At 36.1% G+C, this 27,026-nt stretch overlaps 2 protein-coding genes across 8 annotated transcripts; one reads left to right on the forward strand and one right to left on the reverse strand.

Moving 5' to 3' along the window:
- Nucleotides 1-1,157: 1,157 nt before the first annotated feature.
- On the reverse strand, nucleotides 1,158-2,829 carry cxcl20 (chemokine (C-X-C motif) ligand 20). The gene is made up of 4 exons (XM_056270020.1): nucleotides 2,674-2,829; nucleotides 1,781-1,907; nucleotides 1,532-1,642; nucleotides 1,158-1,413 (listed from the first exon to the last, which is right to left on the reverse strand). The coding sequence occupies exons 1-4, from the start codon at nucleotides 2,738-2,740 to the stop codon at nucleotides 1,365-1,367; spliced, it is 354 nt and encodes a 117-aa protein (XP_056125995.1). The 5' UTR covers nucleotides 2,741-2,829; the 3' UTR covers nucleotides 1,158-1,364.
- Nucleotides 2,830-6,857: 4,028 nt separating this feature from the next.
- rufy3 (RUN and FYVE domain containing 3) lies at nucleotides 6,858-26,678 on the forward strand. Of its 7 annotated transcripts, none has more exons than XM_056270008.1 (19): nucleotides 6,858-7,271; nucleotides 13,158-13,217; nucleotides 14,661-14,834; nucleotides 15,176-15,293; nucleotides 15,369-15,470; nucleotides 15,576-15,699; nucleotides 15,849-15,913; nucleotides 16,025-16,090; nucleotides 16,200-16,269; nucleotides 16,780-16,872; nucleotides 17,098-17,181; nucleotides 17,308-17,475; nucleotides 17,970-18,067; nucleotides 22,792-22,911; nucleotides 23,510-23,633; nucleotides 23,717-23,793; nucleotides 23,887-23,911; nucleotides 24,009-24,086; nucleotides 25,917-26,678. In XM_056270008.1, the coding sequence occupies exons 1-19, from the start codon at nucleotides 6,962-6,964 to the stop codon at nucleotides 26,058-26,060; spliced, it is 2,100 nt and encodes a 699-aa protein (XP_056125983.1). In that variant the 5' UTR covers nucleotides 6,858-6,961; the 3' UTR covers nucleotides 26,061-26,678. The 7 variants fall into 7 exon arrangements, with proteins under 7 accessions (XP_056125983.1, XP_056125984.1, XP_056125987.1 ...); XM_056270010.1 differs by lacking the exon at nucleotides 6,858-7,271 and adding an exon at nucleotides 10,288-10,863; XM_056270009.1 differs by lacking the exon at nucleotides 13,158-13,217 and having other exon boundaries at nucleotides 6,860-7,271.
- The last annotated feature ends 348 nt before the right edge of the window (nucleotides 26,679-27,026 follow it).

Raw genomic sequence — 27,026 nt, forward strand, 5'->3', positions numbered from 1 at the left:
CGTTACATCATTCCATCTCTCACTCCTTTTTCCTACACATGTATTTATGTATTTATATATGTTTGTTTAGTTTATTCATGTTTATGAGTTAATAAAACTTGAGCACTTTATGTATTTGGTTCTGATTAACTGCTTGCAAACAAAGTCTCTTTTCCGATCTTGATCTTGCTACATGCTCAAAGCGCTGTACATGCTAAGAAATAATTATTCTTCTGTGGCCATGGAAGATACCCTTTTCTTAGTATAAATTAATAATCAAGTTCGTTGGACGAACTGATTAATTGATTGTAATATTAAAGTAGCCATGTCAAGTTAATCCAATTAACTGACCCAAATATTCATAATAAATCATAACAAGTTATTATTGATTATTAATATTTCCTATAGCTAAGTTCCTTACAGTTACATCTGATATATATTGTAAATTATAAATTGTTTAATAATTGTTTAACATTATTTTATTAACTACGTCATCTGGTTGATCTTCATTCATTACAACTTTCTTCCTCCACAGTCTAAAATGACATACTCAGTGTCCGTGTGCGTGTGTGTGTGTGTGTGTGTGTGTGCAGCAGTTGTCTTTTCTGCAGAGGCTGCGTTAAATATTCATTAATGCTTAATCAGTAATGTTGCTGTATATTAAGTGTCCCAGAGTAAGCAAACCAAAGGCAAAGAACCCAAACTCTATAAAGTGACAGAAATAGAGAGAGAGAAAAAACCTTGTGAGAAACCAGGCTCAGCCAAAGTGTTCAATTCACAAATTCTTTATTTTTCATAATGAAGTGTGATTCATTATAGCACGAGCATGACAAAATCTGCACTGCATTGTTGTAATGAATATTGTCAGTTAATTGAAATCTGTATTACTAGTGAGCGATAGAGTAGATTGCAAAACGCTTTATACTGTAGACAAATATTTCATATAGTTACTGAGAGACTGAACAGTCAAAGTCCACTGTGATTCATCATTATTTCATCAAAACATATTAATTGTTTCATAGTAATACACTTAAGTAAACATAACATCAAATTATCATAATAATTATTTTTATTTCATATATCACACACATTGGAATTATTTTTATTTCATGGTTATATTATATCACACCTCTGGATCAGAAAGGTTTGTATAAAATGTATTAATACAACGAAGTGAATAGAGTAATAATTTTGGACACAAGCTATCCAATACTTTATTCAAAACAGTGTTGGTGGTCATAATTTCTTAGAGATCAAAACATTTACTGCCATCAATCAAAATTAGCCTGTATCATTATAGTTTCATCACAGAAAAATTGTAAATCACAAAACAGAAAGAAAAATAAAGAAAAATAATTCCACTAGTCATCCTTGTCATCAGACTTCTAATTCTTCCCCTTTCTTCCTCTGTTCTTTTGCTTTTTGTTTTGTATCCTAGGAATGATGGCACAATGACACATAATTTAATTCTATAGGACATAATACAAAACATAATTATACTTGGTTGTTATACATTCAGAAAGTGGTAGCATAACAGTGGTGTATATCTTACCCTTTGCCCTCCACTAATCTCCGTCCTTGCTTCTTATACGGATGCAAACACACCTTTAATCTCTTTTCCTTCCCTTTTCCTTTTCCTTTTCCTTTTCCTTTGAGAGTCAGTCTAAGTTAAGCAGCAGGAGGAAATATCAGAAACAAATCATTTTAGAGGACATGCATTGTAATGTTCATTAATTATTGCAAAAAAGAATCTAGGAGAAATATTGATTTATAAACATTACAGGAGTCAAAGCATACTTACATAATCTCGGTCTTTGAGCAGGAGGGGCTTGGTGGGAATAATTCAACTACATGAATGTATCCGGGCTTCACTGATTTCAGCAGTCTGCCTCTGCATAAACATCGTGGTGAAAGCCCCGCTCCATGTCCTATATATTTAACAACAGTTATGCTAAGTTTAAGGGCTAATGAACACACTGATGCAGAAGACAATTGTTCTCACTGTAGTCACTAATTAGAAAATGAACCTCATGCCAAACACACACACACACACACACACACACACACACACACACACACACACACACACACACACACACACACACACACACACACACACACACGCACGCACACACACACACATTAAGATACATTTATTATGATGCATATTGCATATGCTTGACAGAAACTTTTTACAATAACTTTCTTTCATCAATAACATCAAAAAATATGATTATGTTTTATTTCCATTGCTTTAATACTTAATTCTGTTTGCAAAATATTTTTGTATGATGACTGATAAACTGATCACACTGCAGCGTTTATTTTTTCAATCAGGACAGACAGTAGATCATCCAGTACATTTAATGCTTAGAAATGTCATACTTTGATACATATACTTTCAATAATGAAACACGATATTTTATAATATTAATAATTTGGGTTTTAACTGTGTGTCAGATTGACCTCAAACTTAAATTTGGTTTTTGGAACAATTAAAGATTGATAAATGATTAATATTTATATTTAATTATCAAAGATAATTGAAAACTCAGTCTAAAGGCATTTGTATTATAAATAATTATTTTTTACACTTGTTAACAATATAAAGGGTTGAAGGGTAAAGTAAAAGGCTTTACTAATTGATTTGTGTGTATGTGATGCAAGTGGAATAAAAGGCAGAAATCAGCTTACCTGCAGAGTGTGTAAGACTCACTCCAAACAGCAGAGCGCACAGCAGTGTGAGAACAACCTGATTCATGATTCACCTCACAGGCAGCTGCAGAGAAATGTTTCTTTCTTGTACGGACTTTCCCTTGTAAAGCACAGACTTGCTTTCATTTTCCAATCTTCCAATGAAATGCTCTCAACAACACAACCTTCATGCTTAGGGATGCATTTGCCTGGACAAATAGCCCCTTGTTTTGACATTTGAAAGTCTGTGGTTTCTGCATTTTTGAGTCTCTGAAGACTAAAATATTATGAATTTTTATCTCTTCTTGTTTAAGAATATGGATTTTTTTTCCTTTTAAAAAAAAAATCATTCTATTTTTTGGTGTGTGTTGTATTAACAAGGTATTCTTGCTACTAGTCAAACATTAATGTTCAAAGCCCTCAAATGAATGACAAAAACTCTTAGCATATGTTTGGTCACGTATTTTGTAATGTTTGCCTTTTGGGAAGAGGCTGTATTTCCTCAGGGAGTTCTTTTTACATACTTTTAAATACAGGAAATTAAAAAAACTATGTTGAATTAAACTTGAATAATGGTGGACATATGTAATGTTTAAGATTGGATCAAATACACTGAAGATTTAAGATGACAGTGATTTTTCTCTGTTTTTATTAGTGGTGTTTGTGCTACAGACAAAATGATCAAATCATGTGGCATGCTATGGAAAGATTTGATATTCTTTTTCTAAGCGATAAGACTTTTCACCAGGTAATAAAACTGGAATGACTAAATGGAATGTAAAAGGTGTCCTTTCTTTTGATCCGATTATTGGATGTCATTTATTCATCATTATTAAATTAGTTTAAACAGTGTGTATCTAATACTACTTCAGCCATATGTTATTATATCCAGAGATATAACATACTAATGTGTCACAGACAGGCTCTTCCTCCATTCACACTCATGCTCTCCCCAGACTACTGATCACCTGCACAGCTTGCCATAACTTCTCTGAAAAAGACTCATACTACGAACATCTACTCATGTCTTTACCATATCCGTAATACTTACCTGTTGCCTGTTGTTCTCAATGATGTGCTGTTCATCCAAATAACATCTTGTTCAATAAACTGTTTTGGGTTCACTGACATCCTCTAAGTCGCTGTACAAATGTGATGTCTAGTTTAGTATAACAAGGTCCTGTGTTTGGACAAGACCCAATTGTACAGTAAAATGATAGTACTTAATTTTCTGTATTCATTAAGTCTCTGAAAGCTAATGGAATAGCAAAATCTGATCAATGCAAAACAAATTGTAAAGAAAAAAAGAAAGAAAGAAAACCCAAATCCCAGAAATGTGAGATTTGAGAAAGTCGAAGATTTCCTGCATCTCAAAAGAAGGTCACAATCTAGTTGTGCTGCTGATTTCTTTGTGGCCTCCTGGTTTTCGTTTCTGTTTTTGACTTCATGGTGAAGATAAGAACAAATTCAGCTCAGTCCTCCAAGGTCATTGAGAGGCTAAAAACTGAACTGAACTTGCATTGGTCAGAGCTCTTCTGAAATAACACTACAGGAGGTGGCTTACCATCAGGCAGTGTCATTGAACTAAGCAAAAAAGCCAACAAACATAACCAGGAATCAAATACAAGGGAACAAAACACATGAGCATATATAGGATCACAGTATAGTAATGCAGGAAAAAATCTAATTCATATAAGGGAAATGCACAACTGCACAAAACCTTCTTTCTTTCAAATGACACACAACACTTAATAATAAATAATAGCTAATAACAATGCATTTTATTTCTAATGCACTTTTCTTACTCCCAAAGCACTATAGCAAAACAGAAAAAGTAAAATAATAGCAACACGGATAAAAGGGCAACATGGTAAGTTAGTTAAAAACAACCTTAAATAAATTAATAAAAAAAAAAAAAAAGAGAAATCAACTTTTTAACTATTCTAAAGTTCTAATAGTGAGGAGAAGAGCATTCCATAACTTGGGGGCTTTGAATGAAAAGGCTCTTTCCCCCCATAGTCTTAAAGGGATAGTTCACCCCCCCCCCCCCCCCCCCCCCCCCAAAAAAAAAAATCTGTCATACTCACCCTCATGTTGTCTCAAATCCGTAAGACCTTCATTCATCTTCAGCTTTCTGACCCCTCATAGACTGCAATGTTATTACCAATTTCAAAAAACCCTCGGATTTCATCACAAATATTTTAATTTGTGTTCTGAAGATGAATTAAGGTCTTATGGATTTGGGACGGCATGAGAGTGAGTAATTAATGACAGAATTTTCATTTTTGGGTGAACTAATCGTTTAAGTTTATATTAAGACTGAGGAAGAAAGAGTGTTAGCACGGAGAAAACGTGATTACAAAGATAAGATGGTGCCGTCCAATACAATTCTTTGTTTGAGAATTTTAAAATAAATTCTAGCATGAATGGGAAGCCATAGTACAACTTCATGTGAGGGTAATGTATTCACGTGGAAAGGTAAGGGTGAGCACACGAGCAGCAGAGTTTTGAATATACTGAAGCCTATTTAAACTTATGTAATACTGTATCTGAAGGTCTCTAGAATTAATATGTTGAAGGAATAACTGCAATATGGCAATCCCACAAAAAAACAACTTTAAGGAATAACAGATCTTACATTTTCTCTAAACTGACTACCAGGCAACGTTTAAGCACGGACTTATCCAAAGATTATGGAGACAAAGAAAAAACCCAAATGAACAAACAGGGAGAAAATATAATAATCAAAATATTTTTTTTTCATTAATTTGTTCTATTTGTTCTTTACTACATGGGCAGATGTACCTACAATGAATTTCTTAAAAATATATATTTATAGCCTCATAACAAATGAAGCCATGTTCTATTACACGAAAGATGTAGCAAATATTGAGATCTATTTAGAAGTTACTATAGAAGACTTTAACTAACAAACCTGACAGGATAAGTAACCAAAACACTGCTGATGGCGCTCTCTAGTGGTGCATTTACACACTTGTAAACATTAACTATAAGGTCTATTTAGTAGTTTGTCCTTGTAATCATTATTTTAACGTTTATGGGAAGTGTTTTCCTCCTATTTATTCCCTACAACTTTTCTGCATGTTTTCATCATTCATCCCCAGGGTTTCCAAGACTAGGGTTCCTGATGGAATGGGTTTCTTGAGTTTAATGAAAATCATAAAAAAATGTAAAGTTACAATAAATATTTTTGTAAACAAAAACAATTAAAATAAAACACTATTTTTTTTTTAAATGTATTTATTTGCATGCCATGTGACCTGACAAGACAACAGTGAACTTAATTGTATTAGTTATTATTATTATTGACTTAATTTTATTATTGACCTAACTTATTAACTTAAAATATCAAGGTGGAGGCTACTTCAATTAGGTCAAAGAGGTTCAGACAGAAAAGTTAATCCCTGCATTGCATGTAAATATTAAATGATGTGAATTTGTAGGCTATACATTTTAATGTGTAAAAAGACAAAATACTTCCAAAGACAGTAATACATGGTTAAATGACTCACTAAATGATGATTCAATAATACTAATTAATGTGTTTGTCAGGAGTTGATTATATATATGTTGCAATGTTGAGAACACTATTCTTAAAAGTGAAATGATTTTTGTAAAACCGGTGATGCATGGGTCTCAGTTTTCAGTAGGCCTACTCATGACTAGTGGCTGCCTGCATGTGCAATTCCACAAACATGGAAGAATATGAACGTCGTAGGCTATAGCCTAGCATTTTTTAATAGCCTATAGGAAAGAATAAAAATGAAAAAAAGAAGTAGTAGGGAGAATAAATGTTGGCTATTATGAATGATGTGCCATTGTGAGGATTACATGTAATCAATAAAAAAGTAACCTAACTAGTCTGATTATGAGTAGCCTATTTTAAAATGCAATTACAAGTATTTTTGGAATCAGATTACGTAATCCAGATTACATGATGTAACCAATTACCACCCAGCACTGCACACATGCTCGTAGGGTTACACTGTTGTGAAGTGGTTGTGAAGTTATTTATAGTCCCGCTATATTGAGGTAGTGTCTGTCTACTGATGCTGCTGCTGTTCCTTTAAATGCTCTCACCCAGCTGATCTTCTACGTCATGACATATGACCAACATTTTTTATTTATTTATTTTTTGTTTGTTTGTTTGTTTGTTTGGCTGAAAATTTAGAAACAATACGGCTAAAAGATGTCGAGTCGTAATATATAACTATCCTAAACCAGTCTTGGATAAACATGAGTTTGCTTCACACGAGAGCTGAATGGGATGACGCATAGTGGTCACATGAATTTTGAACTGAAGATGGCGGACCAGAGCTCAGGAGCATCGGAGCAGCACAGCGCGGAAGTTTCCGAAACTTTAGTGTCATCTAATGAATTTCTCAAACCCCACATGAAGGACACCGATGGACATGCAGTCAACAGTCCAGAGGAGTCGCTTTCTCCGGCCTCGGTGATTTACTTTAAGGAAGCGCTAACTTATAACTCAAGTATACAGTTTACACAGACGAGCTCTTCTCTTCCTTCACCAGTGCGATATGAATTCCAGATTGAGAAGACTAACAAGAAAACAAGAAGTGAGTATATGATATGATCGTCTGCATTATGGGGTTATTTAATAGAATGTGATGGTGTCTGCTTCTCTTGAACATCCAGCAATATTTGACAGCCTAAGCCTTGTGTTTCAATGTCAACAACACCGTACAATGACAGACACTGCAGCGTTTATGCAAGCTTGCATTTTGCTGTTCAGTTTCAGAGTCTGTCTTTTTTCTAATGGTCTTTTTTCTTGAATTTATGACTTCTAATTTATCAGAAATAAATAATACACCGATGGTACAAACTGTCATTAGCTCGCATGTAAACAACAGCTGTTTTATAGATGTACAGCTGAATATCATCTACACTATCTTAAAGGGATAGTTCACACAAAAATGAAAATTTTGTCATGTAGCCTACTCACTCTCAAGTTTTTCCAAACCTGTGTGAATTTCTTTCTTCTGCTGAACATAAAAGAAGATATTTTGAAGAATGCCGTTTACCAAAAAGTTGATTAGACCACTTTGACTTCCATAGTGTTTTTCCACCCTTCATACTATGGAAGTCAATGGGGACCATCAACTGTTTGGTTACTGCCATTCTTCAAAATATCTTCTTTTGTGTTCAGCAGAAGAAAGAAATTAGGTTTGGAGCAACTTGTGGGTGAGTTAATGATTAGAGAATTTTCATTTTTGGGTGAACTCTCCTTTTACTGTCCAGTGTCCACAAATAATACACAGTTCAGATAAACTCTTAATCTTTGAGGTCATGTTCATGATGAGAACTGCTGTTTTAGGTTTAGTCTGGCGGTTGTAATTGTCAGATGGTTGTTTATCAATTGCTAGTGATCTGCCTACCTTGGCAGCATGTTGGGGTTTCACGCTGGAAATGGTTGGAATGCACGTGATGCTCAACTGCTGTCTGCGTAGTTCGTCACTTGGTTTTCTGTGTTTTTAAATAGGCTATGCTTTTGCAGTATAACATTGTTTTTTTTTAATCCTCTGATGTATAGTGGACAGGTCTTTTAAATGCCATTTTTAATAATTCATGGTGTGTGATGTCACATCCAATCACCAACAATTCTGTTCTCTTTATATCATTGCCCACATGTTGCAAAAAGCAACATGAGTATGTCATTGTCAACAGATTAGGGTATCTGAAGACATAGAATTAATTTAACCATATGCAAAAATTTCTTGGAGGACATAATGCATCTGCTGAGATTTTGTGTGCAAGTGTGCAACCAGTTAACAGTTCGCTGTCCTATAAATCCGCTATAGCTGAATAGCTGTCATATTTGAGAAGCTGAAAAATAGAAAATGCTAGGGTATTGTGAGCCAGGAAGTTGTTGTTGGTTTTATGGTTAAATTGTACTTGTTAAACAACACCCGAGTAAATACTTTTCACAGTTGTTATTAGTACATCACAGCCAGGTCAAAGAACAAATGAAGCAGAATTACAGCACTGAATGTAGCATGTGTGTCACTGTCAGGGTTGTGCTATGCATATGTGCTATTTTGGAGTGCAGCTTTCTAGAAATGCATACATTTGAAGAAAAGAAAGATTGGAAATACAGTAGCCTATATTCTTGTTTTGTGGAAGAAGTGGAAATGAAAACTAAATATATATTATTTTTCTTAAATCAGACCAATGTAGCCCATTGTCTCTTTTTTGTTTATTGCAATGCAATTTGTGAATTAATGCAATGCCGTATTATGGTTCATTATCTGTAATGATTTATCTCACTAAGATTGAGATAAACTGATTCAGTATTGCATCACTGAATGGTGACATTACTCTCATGTGAAAATGAATTTGGTATTTTCATTTACATGCCTAGTTTTAGAGATGCAACACTACGATATACAATATTTTTTGTGATGTTTTTTGAAAGAATTCTCGTATGCTCACCAAGACTGCATTGATAAAATCATGTTGTAAAATCATAAAGTCATATTGTGTAATATATCATTATGATTTAAAGTAACTGATATGTGAATATATTTTGAAAAAGTCCTTTTTAGTCCTCCTGTGATGGCAAAGTTGAATTTTCAGCATCACTAATTCAGTCTTCAGTGTCACATGATCCTTCAGAAATCATTCTAATATGCTGATTTGCTGCTCAAGAAACATTTCTTATTATTATCAATGTTGAAAACCTTTCTGCTGCTTATTATTTTTGTGGAAACCATGATACAGTTTTTCTGTATCATGTATAGATAGGTCTTATATAGATTAGAAAGTTCAAAGCAACAATATTTATTCAAACTATAATCTTCTGTAACATTCTCAGTTTCCCTATACTTCTGATTCGTTTTTGCATCCTTGCTGAATAAATGTATTCATTTCTTTAAAATAATTAAAATAGTTCAAATTGAACGGTAGTGTATGTCCGTACTCCGTACCCAATGGTGTTACACAATGTGTTATAAATGGATCGGTTTCCTGCATGAGTGCTTTTCTTTTGTAAATAATTAATGAGGTTAATAGATTACTTCTAATATTCAAACCCCATTTTACATGACTTTGCATATGAGTTTCTTTTTTTCAAAGGCGTTGTTTTTTTGTTTTTTTAAAGGCCTACCTTGTCATATTAATTTCTATATTTCTACAACACCGTCCCAAAATGGTCAGAAAAAACAGTCACACACACACACACATCACACATTGTGTCTGTAGAATTTTAGCTACTTGTTTGTTTCATACACAGTTTAATTTTACACTAATTGCCATCTTGCTCCTCCTAAAGATGTTGTTCAGTAAACAGCAGCTTTATCAGCAGTGTTCTGGTTCTCAATCATTAGGGCTTCCATACTTCTCTTGTTCAGCATTTGGATCATTGGCAACAGCTCCCCCCCTTCCCCCATCTGACAGGCCTCTCGGGAACTGTGCCCCCTCCACCATCTGCTCACGTGACTCCCACAATTCTCCTCAGCATCATGGCGGCCATCTTGGTTAACACCCTCCCATTTGCAGAACGTGCAGCCAATCCGGTGACTGCGAGCAGCTGGGCTGTAAGGGAGGGAGGGAATGAGAGAGAGAGGGAGAGAGAGAGAGAGAGAGAGACACATCTCTGATTGTAGCTCCACTGAGGCTCATACAGCATCTCAATCCCCTGGCTGTGCTGAGCCAGAGAGCACTGAAGCCTTTATTCACACGCAGGATTTTAGCAGTCGCCGCTCATTCGCAAGACGAGGCCGTTGAGCATAGGCCCAGAAGAATAGCATCCTTTCGGTCAGGTTTGGCGTGGACTGCTGGTTGATTTTTTTTTTCTTCCCCCTTCTTTGTTTTCCTTGTCTCTTTTTTCCATCCTCCTTTGTCCTGGAGAAGACTCTTACTTGGACTGGATTTTTAAAAAGAAGTCATTATTTCTATTCCCTGCACCTGACTCTTTGCTGACGGCCGCCATCGTAAGTGTTGTTGTCGTCGCAGCAGCGATCAGCTGAGTCACCATGTCTGATCTGACTCCCCAGAGCGATGCCCCCACCCCCACTACTGACAAGATCACACAGGCTGCCCGAGAGACCATCTACCTATGCAACTTCCGCGTGTCGGTGGATGGGGAATGGCTGTGCCTGCGTGAGCTCAACGACATCTCGCTCACGCCTGATCCCGAGCCTGCTCATGAAGGTAGGCGCGCACAGCATCACTAGGCCTCCGTTGCTCTTATCGTACTGGGCGGTGCTGGCCCAACCTTCCACCATCATGCTCTCAGCGTTCCCGCAGGCCTGCCTGGAAATGTAGTTTTTATGGAGCACAAGGGGTTGTGAAGGTTTGTTTCCCACTGAATGATTTGAATGAAGCTATTCGTATGCTGTTTTGTAGTTAAGTTGTCCAATTAAATTGTCACGTCGAACAAATTAAGCATGTGCATCACACTGTTGGGAAAATCCACCAGAATGAAAGTCCCTCCAATTAAATAATAAAACTAAATCAGTTTTTGACAAACTGTAACTCCATTTAGACTATTATTAAGATATTTGGATTCTTGATAATATATTTTAAAATGACTTTAAAGGCCTGTTCACACCTAAAATGATGACTATAAAGATAACTTTAAGGCTAGTTATATTAGCATACATGCATATGAACGGTAACATTCTGTTCTTAGAGTTCTTAGAGCTTCTCGAGCTCTTTAAAGTCAGGATTTTGATTGGCTGTCCATGTTTTTTATTGTTCTTTAGCTGGAAAAAATAGTTCTGAAAGTGATTCCAATGATATTGTGGTTATCAATAAAGCTGTGCTATGGACTTCCCTATTCTCTGAATTAGAACAATTATTAAAATGTTATAGTTATCGTCCTTGGTGTGAATGTGCCTTTACAAATGACTTAATATAGTTTGATTTTTCAACATTTTTGTTGTTTTTAATAAAAATAAAAGGCTTTTTACAAAATTGCTTACAACTTGTTTTTTATTTATTCACTTTTGTAACGAAAAAACATATAATGCACTATATAGTTTTTTTTTTTTGTAGAATAGTGTTGACTTGTGGTCAGAGCTCACAATTGTTTTGCTAATCCAGTGCATTGCTGGAGAGTCACGGCTTACTGTGCCAAAGGTTAAAAGAGGACATCAGGAAACACAGTCATGTGGACACAATTTAGTTGCCTTGGAAACGTGCCCGAGATTTCAACTCAATCAAATGTCTTAAAGGGATGTTATACTTCTCAATTGGCAGTAGAGACCAGAATCTACATGTTAATAGCAACAGTTATCTCAGTCTAATGTGTTTTCTGTGCATTGAGCTAAGAGGAAGCAGGCATGTAGCAAGACAAGGAATAGAAAACATTATCTGATAAGGTCTGTTTACAGATTTGTCTAGTATTTGTTTATTGGTCATACATTTCCAAGAATTGCAGCACCTTTGCAAACATATGACATACATTTTTTTGACTTTTGACTTTAGGTCAGTTTCCAGACCCAGATGAAGTCAAGACAGTAACTTTTCTTCATAGATGTTTTATAACAAATGTTCTCTTCAAGTAATCCATTGTGCAAATCAGTAAATATTAGTTAGTTGCCATTTTCCCCTTGGTCTGTTTCACTGCTTGCAGACGTTCTTTGTAATGTACTGCTCTGCCTCATTAAGTGTCATTTGATTTTTGTCTTTGTTTTTTGTTTTTCTTTCTCTTTTCCCCCCCACAGCTAAGTGACAGAGAAGAACTTAAAGGGAATTTCTGTCATCATTTACTCACCCTCATGTTGTTTCCTAATCTGTATGACTTACTTTCTTCTGTGGAACTTAAAAGAAGATATTTTAAAAAAATATTAGTAACAAGATAGTTTTGCTTACCATTAACTTAGATTTTATGGAGAGGAAAAAAAAGACAATTTCTCCAAATATCTTGTATTATGTTCCAAAAAAGAAAGAAAGTCACACAGGTTTGGAGTGACATGAAGGTGATTGAATAAATGACAGATATCTTTCCTTTTTTTGTGAACTATCCTTTTAAAGCTATAATGAAAACTTGGGGATATTACTTCTAGTGCTGTGGATAAAGAGGAAATATTACATTCTATCCTGAGGCCTTCTGACAAACAAATGGATTTAGATAAGATGCAATGAGTCTTCCAGGACAAGAAGAAAATTATTTGAGCTCCTTTGTCTATTGTAGTCAAATGACTTCATAGTAACTGTCTTCCGATCCAGAATTGCTGACACATTATAGTGGCTCTTAATGACCATCAACATTGCTATTATTAGTCTCTGTTATAGTGTTTCTGAAGTTATTCACTAGGAACATTTTTGCTCTAATGTATGACAGTGAGAATAGAAAGAGAGCTTGGCTCTGTAGACAAGACTCTACAAGCAAACATCCTACAACATGATGTGTCTCTTGTTGTTGCTTTGTTTTACTCCCATGATGTGCATGACCCAATCCTTTTCTGCTTTTTTTCTGTTTTCCATTGCCTTTTGCAAAGACTCATGGGAGGATTTCACAGATTTGGTGGAGCAAATGCAAATGCTTGATGAGTTTAAAGGTGCGTATGGTGGCATCACTCTCCCCAGTCCACCTCATCCCCGCCTCGGGCACCATCCTAAAACCACAGCAGGCGTGGCCGCGCCGCCCTGTCTTTACTGAACCAGCCTCCCTGAACAGCACATTCGCACCACAGCTTCCAAAGCTTTACCTTCTTCATGTTCTTTTGTTGTTTTCTTTATCTGTCTCTTTTTCAATGTCCTGTTTTTTGGTTTGAAGTTTCCGTCAATAGCTTTGTGTCTGTTTTTTATTGCTAGCTATCTTTGGAGCTAGCAGAATATCTGGCTACCCATTTGGCTGGAATACTCTTGTCTGGCCTGTTTTCTTTGGCTGTCTCACTGCCCCACCCCATTCTCTGGCTGATTTGACTTTTTTATCGCATGGTTTTACCAGCATTCATGATAAATTTCTGGCTCTTTAGATTTTCTAAGCGCTTCAGAGCTTCTAAAAGACATTAAATGTTTATGATTCAGAGACTTCTTATATATCGATAAGAAAATCTGTCTTTACAGACAGACTTTGTTTTTGTTTTTTTGTAGTTTGTGTAACCTTTGGCTTGAGTAGCGATGGCTAGACTCACTCTGTCCTGTGTGACTGTGTGAAGCTACACCAAGAAGGTCTTTCATTCGTACCTGTTGAAAGCTGTCTGTTGGCTTTCCTGTTAATTTCATGGCCTTTGAATGTCTTCGGTTTTGTCTTTGCATTAGCGATTCTATACAATATCAAGGTCTTTGAACATCTTCATTTTTAACTTTGTATTAGGGAGTCAATGTGCTGTAAAAAATAACCAAAGGAAATGAGATGTGTTTTTTTTTTTGAGCTATGTAAATGCACTGAGATAATGAGAAATTTGACTAAATGCCAAATTAGCTCATCTTGGCCCATTTATAAAGTCAACCCAAGCAAATGAAAATACTTTTATCAGTCTTTCTCTTTTCCATTGCTGTGCTCATAAAAAAGGTCACTGCTATTTGCTTACAGACATAGATTGAGTCTTGATGATGAAATGATTGCATTACTGTGGGTGTGTTTTGGATCAGACAGGGTGAGGCTTGAGAACTGAAAATTGATTTACTATAGTTTATGTAAGTTGTCATGCATTGTAAGGTTGGATGGAGATTATTTTGAAAACAACAGCAAACAAAACGATAATCTGTTCTATCAAGACGCCCTTTAATCTGAAAATTTGATTGCATGTTGTAATGCAATCAGTCCACATCTGATGCATTTCAAATGGCATCAACCAGATTTTATTTTATTTTAAATTTTTTTGTTTTTTTGCCAGGTTTAGAGGAAACCATGTAGTCGTAGTCAATGGAAAGTTCTCTAGTCCAAACTCTCATATACTGCTTTCATATCATGTTAAATACTGTGTGTAGGAGAAGTCACAGTGAGAGAATTGTATCATATCTAACATAATGTTTGAATTTCTGTTTTACTCCAGATCCCAAAGACCCCATTGCCATCGAGAGGCTTAACCTGATGAACATGGCCAAGCTGAGCATCAAGGGCTTGATCGAGTCCGCATTGAACTTGGGCCGCACGCTTGACTCAGACTATGCCCCGTTGCAGCAGTTTTTTGTCGTCATGGAGCACTGCCTGAAACATGGACTTAAAAGTAAGCAGAAAAAATCCCAACCATAATTCCACTGTCCGCAGAGTAATCTCTGGTCATCATTTATGTCCATTACGTAATAATAACATGATCATTTGTTCATTAATTTTGACAGTTACTGATTGCACAGTACTTTGGTGTGTTGTGTATACCATTTTATAATCCCGTAAGTACAGTGTACCAGTATGTTTTGTAATGCTTAACCTTGACAGTTATTGTGCAACTACACCATGGTTGGGACATTTAATGTACAGTACAGTGAATCCAAGTCTTTAACAGGTTTATTTCTTTGTCTCAGTCTGTCTCCAGGTTTTCTTCTTCTAAAGGTCTCCTGTTTTTTTTAGGTAAGAAGACGTTCCTTGGTCAAAATAAGTCTTTTTGGGGTCCTTTGGAGCTTGTAGAAAAGTTGACTCCTGAAGCTGGTGAGATCACAGCCAGTGTCAAAGACCTTCCTGGGCTCAAGTAAGAAAACATCTTCAACTTGAACGTGGTATTTTATTTTGTGTTTCGAAATCTGAAGTTGTTCTTTTATCTCAGAACCCCGTTAGGAAGAGGCAGAGCATGGCTTCGCCTGGCCTTGATGCAGAAGAAACTCTCAGATTACATGAAGACCATCATCAACCGAAAAGACCTGCTCAGGTACACTACAGTTCCTGCCTTTGGTCTTTGATATAAAAGCTGTAATTGTGGTCTTGCAATCCAGTTTTTTCAACATGTTATATTTGCTGTTGTTTTTTTCCTCAGTGAATTCTATGAGCCCAACGCTCTTATGATGGAGGAGGAAGGAGCCGTGATCGCTGGGCTGTTGGTGGGCCTGAATGTCATTGATGCTAACTTGTGTATGAAGGGAGAAGATTTAGACTCACAGGTTTGTTACTTTTTACTGAACACAAGCAATGGAGGACAACAGATGATAGAACAACTTTGCTGTCAATGTTATTCTCTAAAGTGTGCTTGCCAAAAAGTTAATTTATTTGTTTTTACAGGGTAATAAGATCTCTTTTACTCTGTTTATAGGTTGGAGTCATAGACTTTTCCATGTATCTGAAAGATGGTGCGCACAGTAGCAAAAGCACAGAGGGGTAAGTCTAAGTTCAACTTCCTCAATGGAAGCTAGTTGTTTTAGTCTTGACAGCTTTTGGACTCATTGTGAAAAGCTCAGTGCTGCTTCTAAAGCTGCTCTTTGCTTGCAGCGATGGACAGATTACAGCTATTCTTGACCAGAAGAATTACGTGGAGGAACTGAACAGACATTTAAGGTGCAGTTGCTTTACCCAACATCAGCCTTGTGGGTTGTGATTGTAAGTAGCTGCTCATTTGGAAACCATTAGCAATCTCACATTGTCACTTTTAATTCCCCTTTCCCAGTGCGTCAGTGAATAATCTGCAAGCCAAAGTGGATGCGCTGGAAAAGTCCAACACAAAACTTACAGAGGAGGTGGGTTATAATTATAACTTAATGGATTACTGAAGTTTATGGGAAATACATGACTGATAAATGATTTAAATGAAATGGAACTGCATTCACACTACCGTTGAACAGTTTCTTATGCTCTCCAAGGTTGCATTTATTTGATCAAAACAGTAACTAGTAAAAACAGTTCAATTGTGAAATATTATTACAATTTAAAATGTATTTTATTCCTGTGATGGCAAGGCTCAATTCAGTTATTGCTCCTGTCTTCAGTGTACCATGATCCTTCAGAAATCATTCTAATACGCTGATTTGCTGCTCAAGAATTTTTCTTCAAAACAATTTCTCATTATTATCAATGTTGAAAAGAAAACACTTGTGCTACTTAATAGTTTTGTGGAAACTTTGGTACATCGTTCAGGATTCTTTGATGAATAGAAAGTTCAAAAGACCTGTATTTGTTTGACATCTTTTGTGAAATTATTAATGTTGAACTGTATTTAATAAAACAAATATAATGTTCTTGTTACTTAGCTTGCTGTCGCAAACAACAGGATCATCACTCTGCAGGAGGACCTGGAAAGAGTGAAGGAGGAAAGTTCTTACTTAGTGGAGTCTAGTCGCAAGGTGAACAACATTGTGTTGAACCCACAGTAATATCATTGAAGTACTGACTGTTAACAATCATTTAGTCAAACAACAACGATTGACTGCATGTTACTCATTATTTAAAAGTAAACCACAAGCTTACTTTTGTAAGCACATACTGAGTTCACAGTGTGCAGTCATAACACTGTTTTGGTTGCGCTTTGCTTTGTTGTCTGATATTCTCGACCTATGTTCCTCCTGAAGGCATCAAGGGCAGATGGTACTGCAAACGGTCAAGTGCTCGGAGAAACTCGCAAACAGCTCAAAGAGGAAACTCAGCTCAGACTGGTGAGTAAAACATTAATAACTGTGTGTGAATTGCTCATCTTCAAATTCATCTCTGATGTGGGTTCTTCAAAGAATCGAGTCCGAGTTCTTTCGGGAAGTCTTAAGAGCCTGTTTGTGTGTCTGTAGGATGTGGAGAAGGAGCTTGAGGTGCAAATAGGGATGAAGCAGGAGATGGAGTTGTCCATGAAGATGCTAGAGAAGGACATCTGTGAAAAACATGACGCTTTGGTGGAGCTCAGACAGCAGTTAGATGAACTGCGTACACTCAACCATGAGCTCTCCGTTAAGTCACAGGTATGAGAGAAAACAAAACAATTTACAGGTTTATCATGGGAGCTGCTTCTCGAGTCTCAACAAAACACACTCTTAATTATTTATTTATAAAGACATACAAAAGCATTGTGTAAGCACCCATATTAACAGGTTAACCCTTGGCGGAGTGAAAACGAAGTGATTGGATTTGACACTGCCAATTTAAAGAAGAAAGTAGACGTACGGTGCCAAGTCACATAGTGTGTCGAACTTGGCAGAGGACTTTTAAAAATGTACTAGAGTAATCTAAATATTTTTTTGCGATATATATACTTTTTATGAAGCAACATAAAATAATGGGGTAGCTAACCATCCATTGTTTAATAATGGATTATTAAACTTCATGTGACTTTTATGTGAGGAATTGTTAATAAGATTAAGAACATTACAACTGCATTAGTACTGCTTAAATCTAGTGTAGCAAAACTGCATTTATTTTTGATGTAGCATGTTATTGGTGTGTGTCTGGCCTGTAGAGCTCAGAGACCGGTGCAAAACAGAAGAGTGACATCATCAGCCGCTTGGAGGAGAAAACAAACCAGATGGGGAGCATTATTAAACAGCTGGAGAGCAGGTGAGCACAGCACAGCATTTACACATGACATGGATACTGTAAAAACAAAGTCTTAAGAGCACTAGTGAAAAGGCCTCTTGTTTCTAAAATCTGATTTAATTATATTATTAGTATCGTAATTGTAGTGCTAAGTAAAAATGCAAAGGAAGAACATCTGACTGTCTGTCCAAAGTCAAATTATCAATGCCACAATTTTTATTATTTGATCTATAACCTAAAAATAGTCTTGATTTAAAAGAAATTAGATTTTGAATCCCAGATGTTATGCAGATAGAATACAGAATAATATAATTCAGTGATCATGCTTAATTGATTTTACATTTGATTTATTGTTAAAGGGTTACTCCACCCAAAAATGAAAATTCTGTCATCATTTACTCACCCTCAAGTTGTTGCAAACCTGTATGAGTTTCTTTCTTCTGCTGAACACAAAGGAAGATATTTTGAAGAACGATTGGAACCAAACAGTTGTTTGGCACCATTGACTTCTATAGTAGAAAATACATATATATACTATGGAAGTCAATGCTGCCAAAGTTCCAATCGTTCTTCAAAATATCTTCCTTTGTGTTCAGCAGAAGAAAGAAACTCATACAGGTTTGCAACAACTTGAGGGTGAGTAAATGATGACAGAATTTTCATTTTTGGGTGGAGTATCCCTTTAATATATTATGACTGAACATTAACTAAAGAACAATTTATATATTTAATATTTATGTACTGTATATATTTATAAATTAACATTTCAAGGTGCCTTATGTAATATTGACAGCTAGAGGTTGAAATGGGTACTACAGTCTAAATTCAAAATATTGGAGAGGGTTATTTCTCCCGCCCGCTCCTCCTCAGACTTGACGCTCACGCGGGTTGCCAGTTGAAGGACATGCAACAGGAACGAGTGCAATTGACAATGGAAGGCAATGAGCCTAAAGGTCCTTTCACACTGGACGCGATTTTGACACACGAATAATTCGCGCGATAGTTTTATTTTTTGATCAGCTGTTTGTGTAATGAGTGCTGCCACACTGAATGCGAATGTGCTGCGGCGAAAAAACGAGTTTTATTTTTTTCGCTTCGATGTCGATTTTTTTTTACTTTTGCGGCGACAGAAAAGGCTTCAGCCAATCACATACAAGGAAACAAAGGCGAAGCTTGTTGACGCTTTGGCTGCTCTGACGTAGCAGCATTATGTGCGAGAGAAGAGAAGTATCACAACATGAAATGTAAACTAAAAACAAGCAATACATTGAAACTAGAAACCTTTTATAATGACAGCATTTTTATATTGCCTATTCCGCATCTCAACGCACGCATACCCTATCATTTATGGCATGACGGTGTTTCTTACCAGCAAAAGAACGAGGCATGGGATAAAATAGCTGGGATAGTTGGTGTCTCCGGCGAGTTGATGAAGTGCGTGCTGATGATTTATAATATTTTTGACTAGGAGGGAAATAATTGATTTGGAATATTTTCAACATTCATGGTTGTGTGTTTCATATTATTTTTGCATGCATGTATAGGCCACACACCAGAGCATGTGCGTAAATAAAGCGGAGCGGGGTGACGCTTAAATAGGCCTATAAGTTAAAAAACTCAAACAAAACATACGTTTCATACGTTTAAATAATATAATGCTATTTTTTTTATTTCATCTATGTTGATGATCTATATGAAAAGGGAACCGCATGAGATGAGTAAGGATCATAAGATGCCCAATATATCGAAAACATTTGGAATGGGTCAGACATAATTTTGACCACTTAAGTTTTGTTTTGTAGAAAGCCTTTCTTTAAAGTGAATTTCGTTTTGTATAAATTGTATCTTAATTTTAATCAATGTTTCATCAACAAATTGCCTGGATTAATAGGAATAAGAAGCAAATATAGTAGACAATATAATTAGGACACGGAGGCGCCGGCGCGTGAACTGGAGCGCGTCTCAGACCGAAAACTGACAGAAAACACTTTATTAATAAACAATTCAAATGTTGAATGCATAATCCTTACTTTGGCCGGTTCTTTGTGGCAAAGTTTTAGCTACTTTACAAGATTAGCATACTCCCCTTCAGACTCTCTGTTCTTTAAGATTGGGTGCACACAAAACCTTCTTTTCTGTCTTTATAAAGAAAACGAAAAGCTCGTCTTCACTGGATGATGATGATGATGATGATGATGAAGTGTCCGTGTTTTCTCAGCTGTCGGCGCGAAAGTTTTGGAATGTTGAAGCTCTGAACGTCGCAAATTCGCGTCGCGGCTGATGTGAATGGTTTTGACGCGAACTATTCGCTTTTCCGTTTCGCTTTTTCGTTACGCGTCCGGTGTGAAAGGGCCTTGACACTGTAAGTTTATGAGTTGATTTATCCGCGTTTTAATATGCCTTTGTTCATAGAGATTTTTAGATGGATGGTGAGGCTTTTTAGTCTGGTATAATCTGCGATCTCTGACCCAGTTAGTTTGCTGGCTTCCATGGCTACAGTACTGGCAACCTGGGGTGTCGAAATACTATTGGGTAATTGGCAGTGGGCGTAATTACACAGACCAAAACAAAAACAGACATTCTGACATGGAACGTACATTTCAAAGCAGAATAAGTGGCTGTAGCATAGTTTTTCTTAGACACTTAGAACTTGGCATGTTTCCTAAATATCTGCAAACGTTTTTATGCTATAGTACAGTAAAACAAAATTACATATATGGCACCTTTAATCTAAAGTATGCTTTAAAAGGATTTGTAGTTAAAGTCCCCCTTTAATCAATAATTATATCCCTTAAAACTCATCTTGATCACCAAAATGACATATTTAAACGTTTTTTTTTCCTTGAAAAATATTTCTTCATGCCTTAAAATAGCTTTAATGTAACTCTACACCCTTGCTTCATTTAGTATACGTGGATACGCCTCCACTCACTCGCACCAGCTCAGAGATCCACTCGTTGACGATCACACGTTGACGTAAGGTAGTAACTGCGTTTGTGAGACTGTCTTTGGTTCACTGCAGTTTTAAGGAGAAAATACTCAGCAATGGTGTTGACTTATGAATTTGCACATGGGTTGTCTTAAAGCATATTAAAAACACCTCATAGACATAAACAACATTAAAATCTTGATTTGCACCACAGGGGGACTTTAACAATATGAATCTAAAGTTAACACATTGAACCTTATTGTAAAGTGTTACCATTTTTTATAGCAAATGAGAAATTAGATTTTGAATCATAAACTTTCAATGTGGATTTTTGAATCCCACTGTTTATAACAATTATTTTCCAAGCATGGATTGTTCAGGGTGGGCAGATTTCAGATCGGTGATCAAGATTGATCATAAAAAAAGAGAAAGTGCAAATCACATATAGAGCACTAATAAGACAAGTCCACTCTTTCCTGTTTCATTTTTTAGAGAAACATTGCTGCCTCCCACAGGTCGTCAACAGTCTTTCTAAAAATAACTTCTGCTCTCTGTCTCTGTCTTCTCTTAATCCCTTCTTCTCTTTTACCTGTTCATTTGTCGCATGCTCATTCTCTTGTGTTTCTACTCATTTTTCCTGAGCAGTGAGAACGACATGGCTAAACAGGCACGAAGCTTGAACACAGCTGCTGGAAAACTCCTTCAGAGGCAGCAATAAAACGATCACAAACACCGGATAGTTTCCAAAAAAATCAAATCTGATCTTCGGTTTGATTTCGCATAACATAGATGACTAGGGTATTTATTTTATTACTGGGTGTCAAGATCCATTGCCGTTATTTTGTCTTGGAACCGGACTGAAAACTACAGATCTTGCTTCTGCGTCAACCCTCATTTTTCAATATTGTATGCCTGATCCAGTGCTCCTGTCTCTAGTCTCCCTCTGTATGTTTTAACCGAAGTAAAATGCAGCTGTTTTGGCCAATCTTCGAACTTAAGATGGCAGACGTTAATTTTAAGTAATGGAAATGCATCTCTCTTATATCTCTACTTCTCAATACTGAAAAAAGAGGATAGCAGGACACTTCTCAAAGTTGGTGCATTATAAAAACCATAACACACTTCAGTCCAGCACGGGGGAAACATTCCTAACAAAAACGTACAATCGTTTTATACTCTATAGTCTATATGATAGTATGCAACACCATATTATTCGGTTAATTTTGGTTGACCTCTCACAAATCTTGCTTAAGTTTGATGATGTTGAGTGCTTTGGATGCCCAAGCTAAACAAATGAACTGAATATGTTTCTTTCAGGCATATTCAGGAGATTATGTTAGCTTTTTGTTTTTGCAAGAAATGATGATGAGTGCAAGATTGCGTGCCTGAATTATTTGACAGCTTATTGTAAACTTAATTGAAATCTGAATTTGATGGAGTGGTAGTTTGATGCCAAATGTCGAAGCTTTGGAAAGATATTTGTGAAACCAAGCTTTACAGATTCTGCAAAAAGTCTGGATGATGAAATCCTCTAATTTGTGAACGGACTGAAGTGTATGTAGACATAATATAGATGTGAACTGTAGTACAAATATAGCTTAATAAAAAAAAAATCAGACACTTCTCAGACTGCTTTGTCTTCTTGAGTATTTACAGTTTCTGCTCTAGTCACATGTTTCCTCCTGTCCTCTCTAGCTGTCTTTTAAGTTCCTCCCTCAGTTCTTTTTTATGCTTTTATCTTCTTCGTTTTTCCATGGCTTTTTAGTTTAGTTAAGTTTTCATTTCACCTCATTAAGTTAATGTGGCCCAACTTCAGATGTAAGAAGGCAGAAAGAGAGCGGGACCTGGCGGATGAGGCCAATCGGCTGTTCAAGGAGGAGTTTGGGGACAAGATTGCGAGTCTTCAGCAAGAGGTTGAGCAATTACGACGGCAGAGGTACTGAGAATATGTTTTGTTTCAGTGGTTAATATCTAGAAAGCAAAAGATCTGGTTCGTTATTAATTGCTTCATTACGCACCATGAACTAATATTGAATAATAATGGTAATTTCTACATTTACAGTACTGTTGTTCAAGAGATTGGTGTTAGTCAGATTCAAAAATACTAAGCAGCACAACTGTTTTCAACATTGATAATAATAATAAATGTTTCTTGAGCAGCAAATCAGCATATTAGAATGATTTCTGAAGGATCATGTGACTGGACTGGAGTAATGATGCTGAAAATTCAGCTTTGGCATCACAGGAATGCATTACATTTTACAATATATTCAAATAGAAAAGTAATATGTAATAATCTTTTACAATATTACAGTTTTTACTGTATTTTGATAACAAATATAGACATTTATTGTTAAACCAAATATAAATTTAATTAAAAATATACATTTTATTATCATTATTTTATTGTTTATATACTGACTGAAAGTTAGTTGTCGTTATGATTGTATCAGATGCCACGGCTAATGTTGTGGAAATTATAATCATCGTCTCACGAAAGAGTTATCAAGACCTTGTCTTTCTTGGTGTGATAGATGGATTTTGGAACAAGAGCTCAAGAAATGGAGAGAGCATCCTGGAGGCCAAACTTCTGAAGCTCTGTTAGGAAAAACGCCTCCGCAGAGAGACATGAGGCAACACGTGGATGACATCAGAAAGGCGAGACCTATCGTGCCATTCAGTTGCTTTCACTATATGTAGTGTGCTGTTCCCTGAAATTCAGTCTTTTTGTTTTTATATAGGAGTTAGAGTCTGTCAAAAAAGAAAATTATACATTGCGTACTGCACTTGAGGACAAGTCAAGTCTAAGTTCCAGTTTGTAAGTCTATCTTAAATGCAGAACCAGTTGCATACAACTGAAATTATTTACTTCAATGTTATCAAAATTAAACTAAAACTGTCTTTCTCTCAGGACACTGTCACATGAAGATGAACAGGTACATTTGATCAGTAATTCTTCTGTTGTTATCTTTTTTGTAAGTTCCCTGCAATCATTTCTTATGTTAATATTCACGAATTTCTCTTATTTGATAGGACCAGTTTCTTTGTAAAGATGTTGACCCTTCCATCTGCCCGATGTGTGAAAATCAAGACTCTCTGACTACACCCAAGGTACCAAAGCAATCCAACTCTAAATTCCTCATTAAACAGATCATTGCTTTTTAATAGCACGTCATTATTGAACTATACTTCCATTCAGACGTTTGGGGTCAGTACATTTTGTTTTAATTAATCATTTTATTCAGCAAGGACACATCAAAAGTGACAGAAAAGACATTTGACATGGTACAAAATATTCCTGAAAAAAATATCAGTTTTCAAAAAATATTAAGATGCACAACTGTTTTTACTATTGATTATTAGAATGATTTCTGAAGGATCATGTGACACACTGAAGATTGGAGTAATGGCTTCTGAAAATTCAGCTTTACCATCACAGGAATAAATCACATTTTAAAATAGAAAAGTTGTTATAATAGTGATTCACAGTATTCGTTTTAACGCTATTTTTGTTCAAATAAATACTCATAAATTAAATTACACATACTTTTGTTCCATCTATCCATATTCCCGTTTTTTCCCCCCTCAATGACTAAAGCACAACATAATACATATTGATTGAGCACTGTTGTGATTACAGTACTGTAGTGTTGCACGGTGCACCGATACTTCAAAAGTATCGCGATACTCGGAAATTAAAAACTTCACGATACCTAAATTTATTAGTATCGATACTTCTAAGAATGACCGCGTTCCAGATTTGTAAGAGAGTATTGCATGTTGGTGTGTGCAACGCACGCTTCCAGTGCCTCCCTATGGACGTCTGCGTTTTTCTCCTCATGCGCGTGTGACAGGGCGCGTGAACTGAACGAGCAGAGAGAGAGAGAGAGAGAGAGAGAGAGAGAGAGTGAGCGAGCCCCGGTAATAAACAAGGCTTCACCGTCTCAAAACTAAGCGCTGTCTTGCTCTCTCTCTCTCCCTCGCACATATTAATCAAAATAATTCGACACGATGGTAAGGTCGGGAGACTAAAGTTTCATGTGGAGCATTCGGAGTTTTTTTTTTTTTTTTTTTTCTGAATTACCGCTGGGTGTAAATTGTGGTAAAATACGTTGCCTTATCTTCTCTGAATCGTTCCGCACATTCAGCTGACATAAACCACACTTTAAATAAACGAAAAAAACTATCCAGTCATGAAATGTTTTCTGTGATGACAGTGGGGATGTAACCGCCTGGATAATCACACAACGCGCACACGTCCGATAATGACACGTCCAATTCGCGAACTAATGACTCATTTGAACCGATTCGTTTTAATGAATGGTTAAAACAACTGATCTGTCTGAATCGGTGTATAACTAATCGTTAACACTTTGTAATAAGGTTTCATTTATTACATAAAACAAATAAAAACACTTGTTTTTTCCCCCCGAAAAAGCATATGACTACTTTTTTCCACACAATGCTATCATGAATCGATAAGAGAATCGTTAAAGAATCGGATCGATAAGCAGAATCGTCAGTGGCATTGCTATTGATAAAATCTTATGTTTCTTATGATAACTGAGATAATGCTGCTAAATTTATTTATTTTTTTACCTTGAATGTCATTGCTCTAATTTATTTTTTATATTTTTCATATTTCATATTTTGTTCAAATGGTTATTATAGCCTATCTGCTGTTCAAATGTTCATTTATTAGTGTGTTATGATTGGAATGTTGTCCCAGTTTTAAAATAAAGCACAGCAATGATATTTGAGAGTGTTTCTCCCTTTTCAGGAAAAGTATCGAAAAAGTATCGAAATCGCAATTCTTGACTTGGTATCGGTATCGAAACAATAATTTTGGTATCGTGACAACACTACAGTACTGTGATCGTCAGTATTAGAACTATGGAATAGAACTGTTTTACAAGTGGTTTATCTTTTGAACTATTTCAGAGGCAGTGCAAGAACTGCAGTGGCGTGTTCTGCGAGAACTGCATGGCTAATGAACTCCCTCTGCCCTCCTCCATCAACCCTGAGCACGTGTGTGACGTCTGCTACTCACAGTTACTGCAGCAGTACGGGTCCTCCCCATCCTGAGCTCGAGCACAGACTGTCCTGTCAGTAGCTTTAACGGTTTATCAACGTAAATGGTGCTGTACATAAATTGCACATCACATTCTGGATCATCTTATCAGTTTCGGGCATCTCAGTCATACAACATATCAGTACATTTTTTTTTTTGTTGTTTTTTGCACACAACATTTGCCAAAAAGGGATGATTTTTACCAGCTCTTTGTTGGAAATGCTTTAAGAACGTATAATTCTTGCGGATGAGTGAAGCTGTCCACCAAGTGGATTTATGCAGTTCTTGTACTTGAATTGTCTCCAATTAATATTGCTAGTAAGATGATACAATAACATAATAGTGATGTCTTAATAAAACAACCTGAATTATGATGATCGATTGTAGACAGGATAGTATTTTCAGCTTTTTGAAAACTATGCACTGAAGAAGGCACATACATTAACATTTTAAACTCTTCCGAGTCCAACATTCATAAATTGTGAGAAAAGATACAGTTCAGACAAAACAGCAAATTATGGAACACTACATTAAAATGTTATGAAATAATGAGATAAAAGGTAGTTTTATGCCTGCCATGTAATGTATTTTATTATTATTAGCTATGCAATAAAATGTTATTATAATGTGGATTCTTCAGTCTAAGCCAATTTTATACATGACCAATGTATAAATGTTTCACACATCTTACTTAAATACTCTCTGTCTTTGGACATGGCTGACACAGCATCCTGATGTGTTTGGAAATGCATGAACAAATGTATGGCAGAATTAAATGTTGGTGCAATGGCTTGGTAAGCCTGGGATAAACAACATAATTATATCTCTATTTGAAGTGCATGAAAGATTTCACAAAGTTACAAGTACAACGACGGAACACGTTTATTTTTTTTAAACATTGGACACTTCTAGTACACATGACTATTCTGTTAACATTGTTTCGATCTGAAATCAGAAATGAATGTCTGAAAACAAGAAAT

This window comes from Rhinichthys klamathensis, unplaced genomic scaffold, assembly GCF_029890125.1.
Source record: "Rhinichthys klamathensis goyatoka isolate OS25496 unplaced genomic scaffold, OSU_Roscu_1.1 h1tg000296l_1, whole genome shotgun sequence".
Classification (NCBI taxonomy): domain Eukaryota; kingdom Metazoa; phylum Chordata; class Actinopteri; order Cypriniformes; family Leuciscidae; genus Rhinichthys; species Rhinichthys klamathensis.

Bases quoted from the DNA above. Each gene is read 5' to 3' on its own strand.
- cxcl20 (XM_056270020.1), bottom strand. From the start codon at position 2,740: ATGAATCAGGTTGTTCTCACACTGCTGTGCGCTCTGCTGTTTGGAGTG. The intron at 1,908-2,673 runs GTAAGCTGATTT...TTAAATATATAG, and splicing joins GAGTCTTACACACTCTGCAG to GACATGGAGCGGGGCTTTCA. The intron at 1,643-1,780 runs GTAAGTATGCTT...TGCTTAACTTAG, and splicing joins TGCTCAAAGACCGAGATTAT to ACTGACTCTCAAAGGAAAAG.
- rufy3 (XM_056270008.1), top strand. From the start codon at position 6,962: ATGACGCATAGTGGTCACATGAATTTTGAACTGAAGATGGCGGACCAG. The intron at 15,294-15,368 runs GTAAGAAAACAT...CTTTTATCTCAG, and splicing joins AAAGACCTTCCTGGGCTCAA to AACCCCGTTAGGAAGAGGCA. The intron at 18,068-22,791 runs GTGAGCACAGCA...GCCCAACTTCAG, and splicing joins ATTAAACAGCTGGAGAGCAG to ATGTAAGAAGGCAGAAAGAG.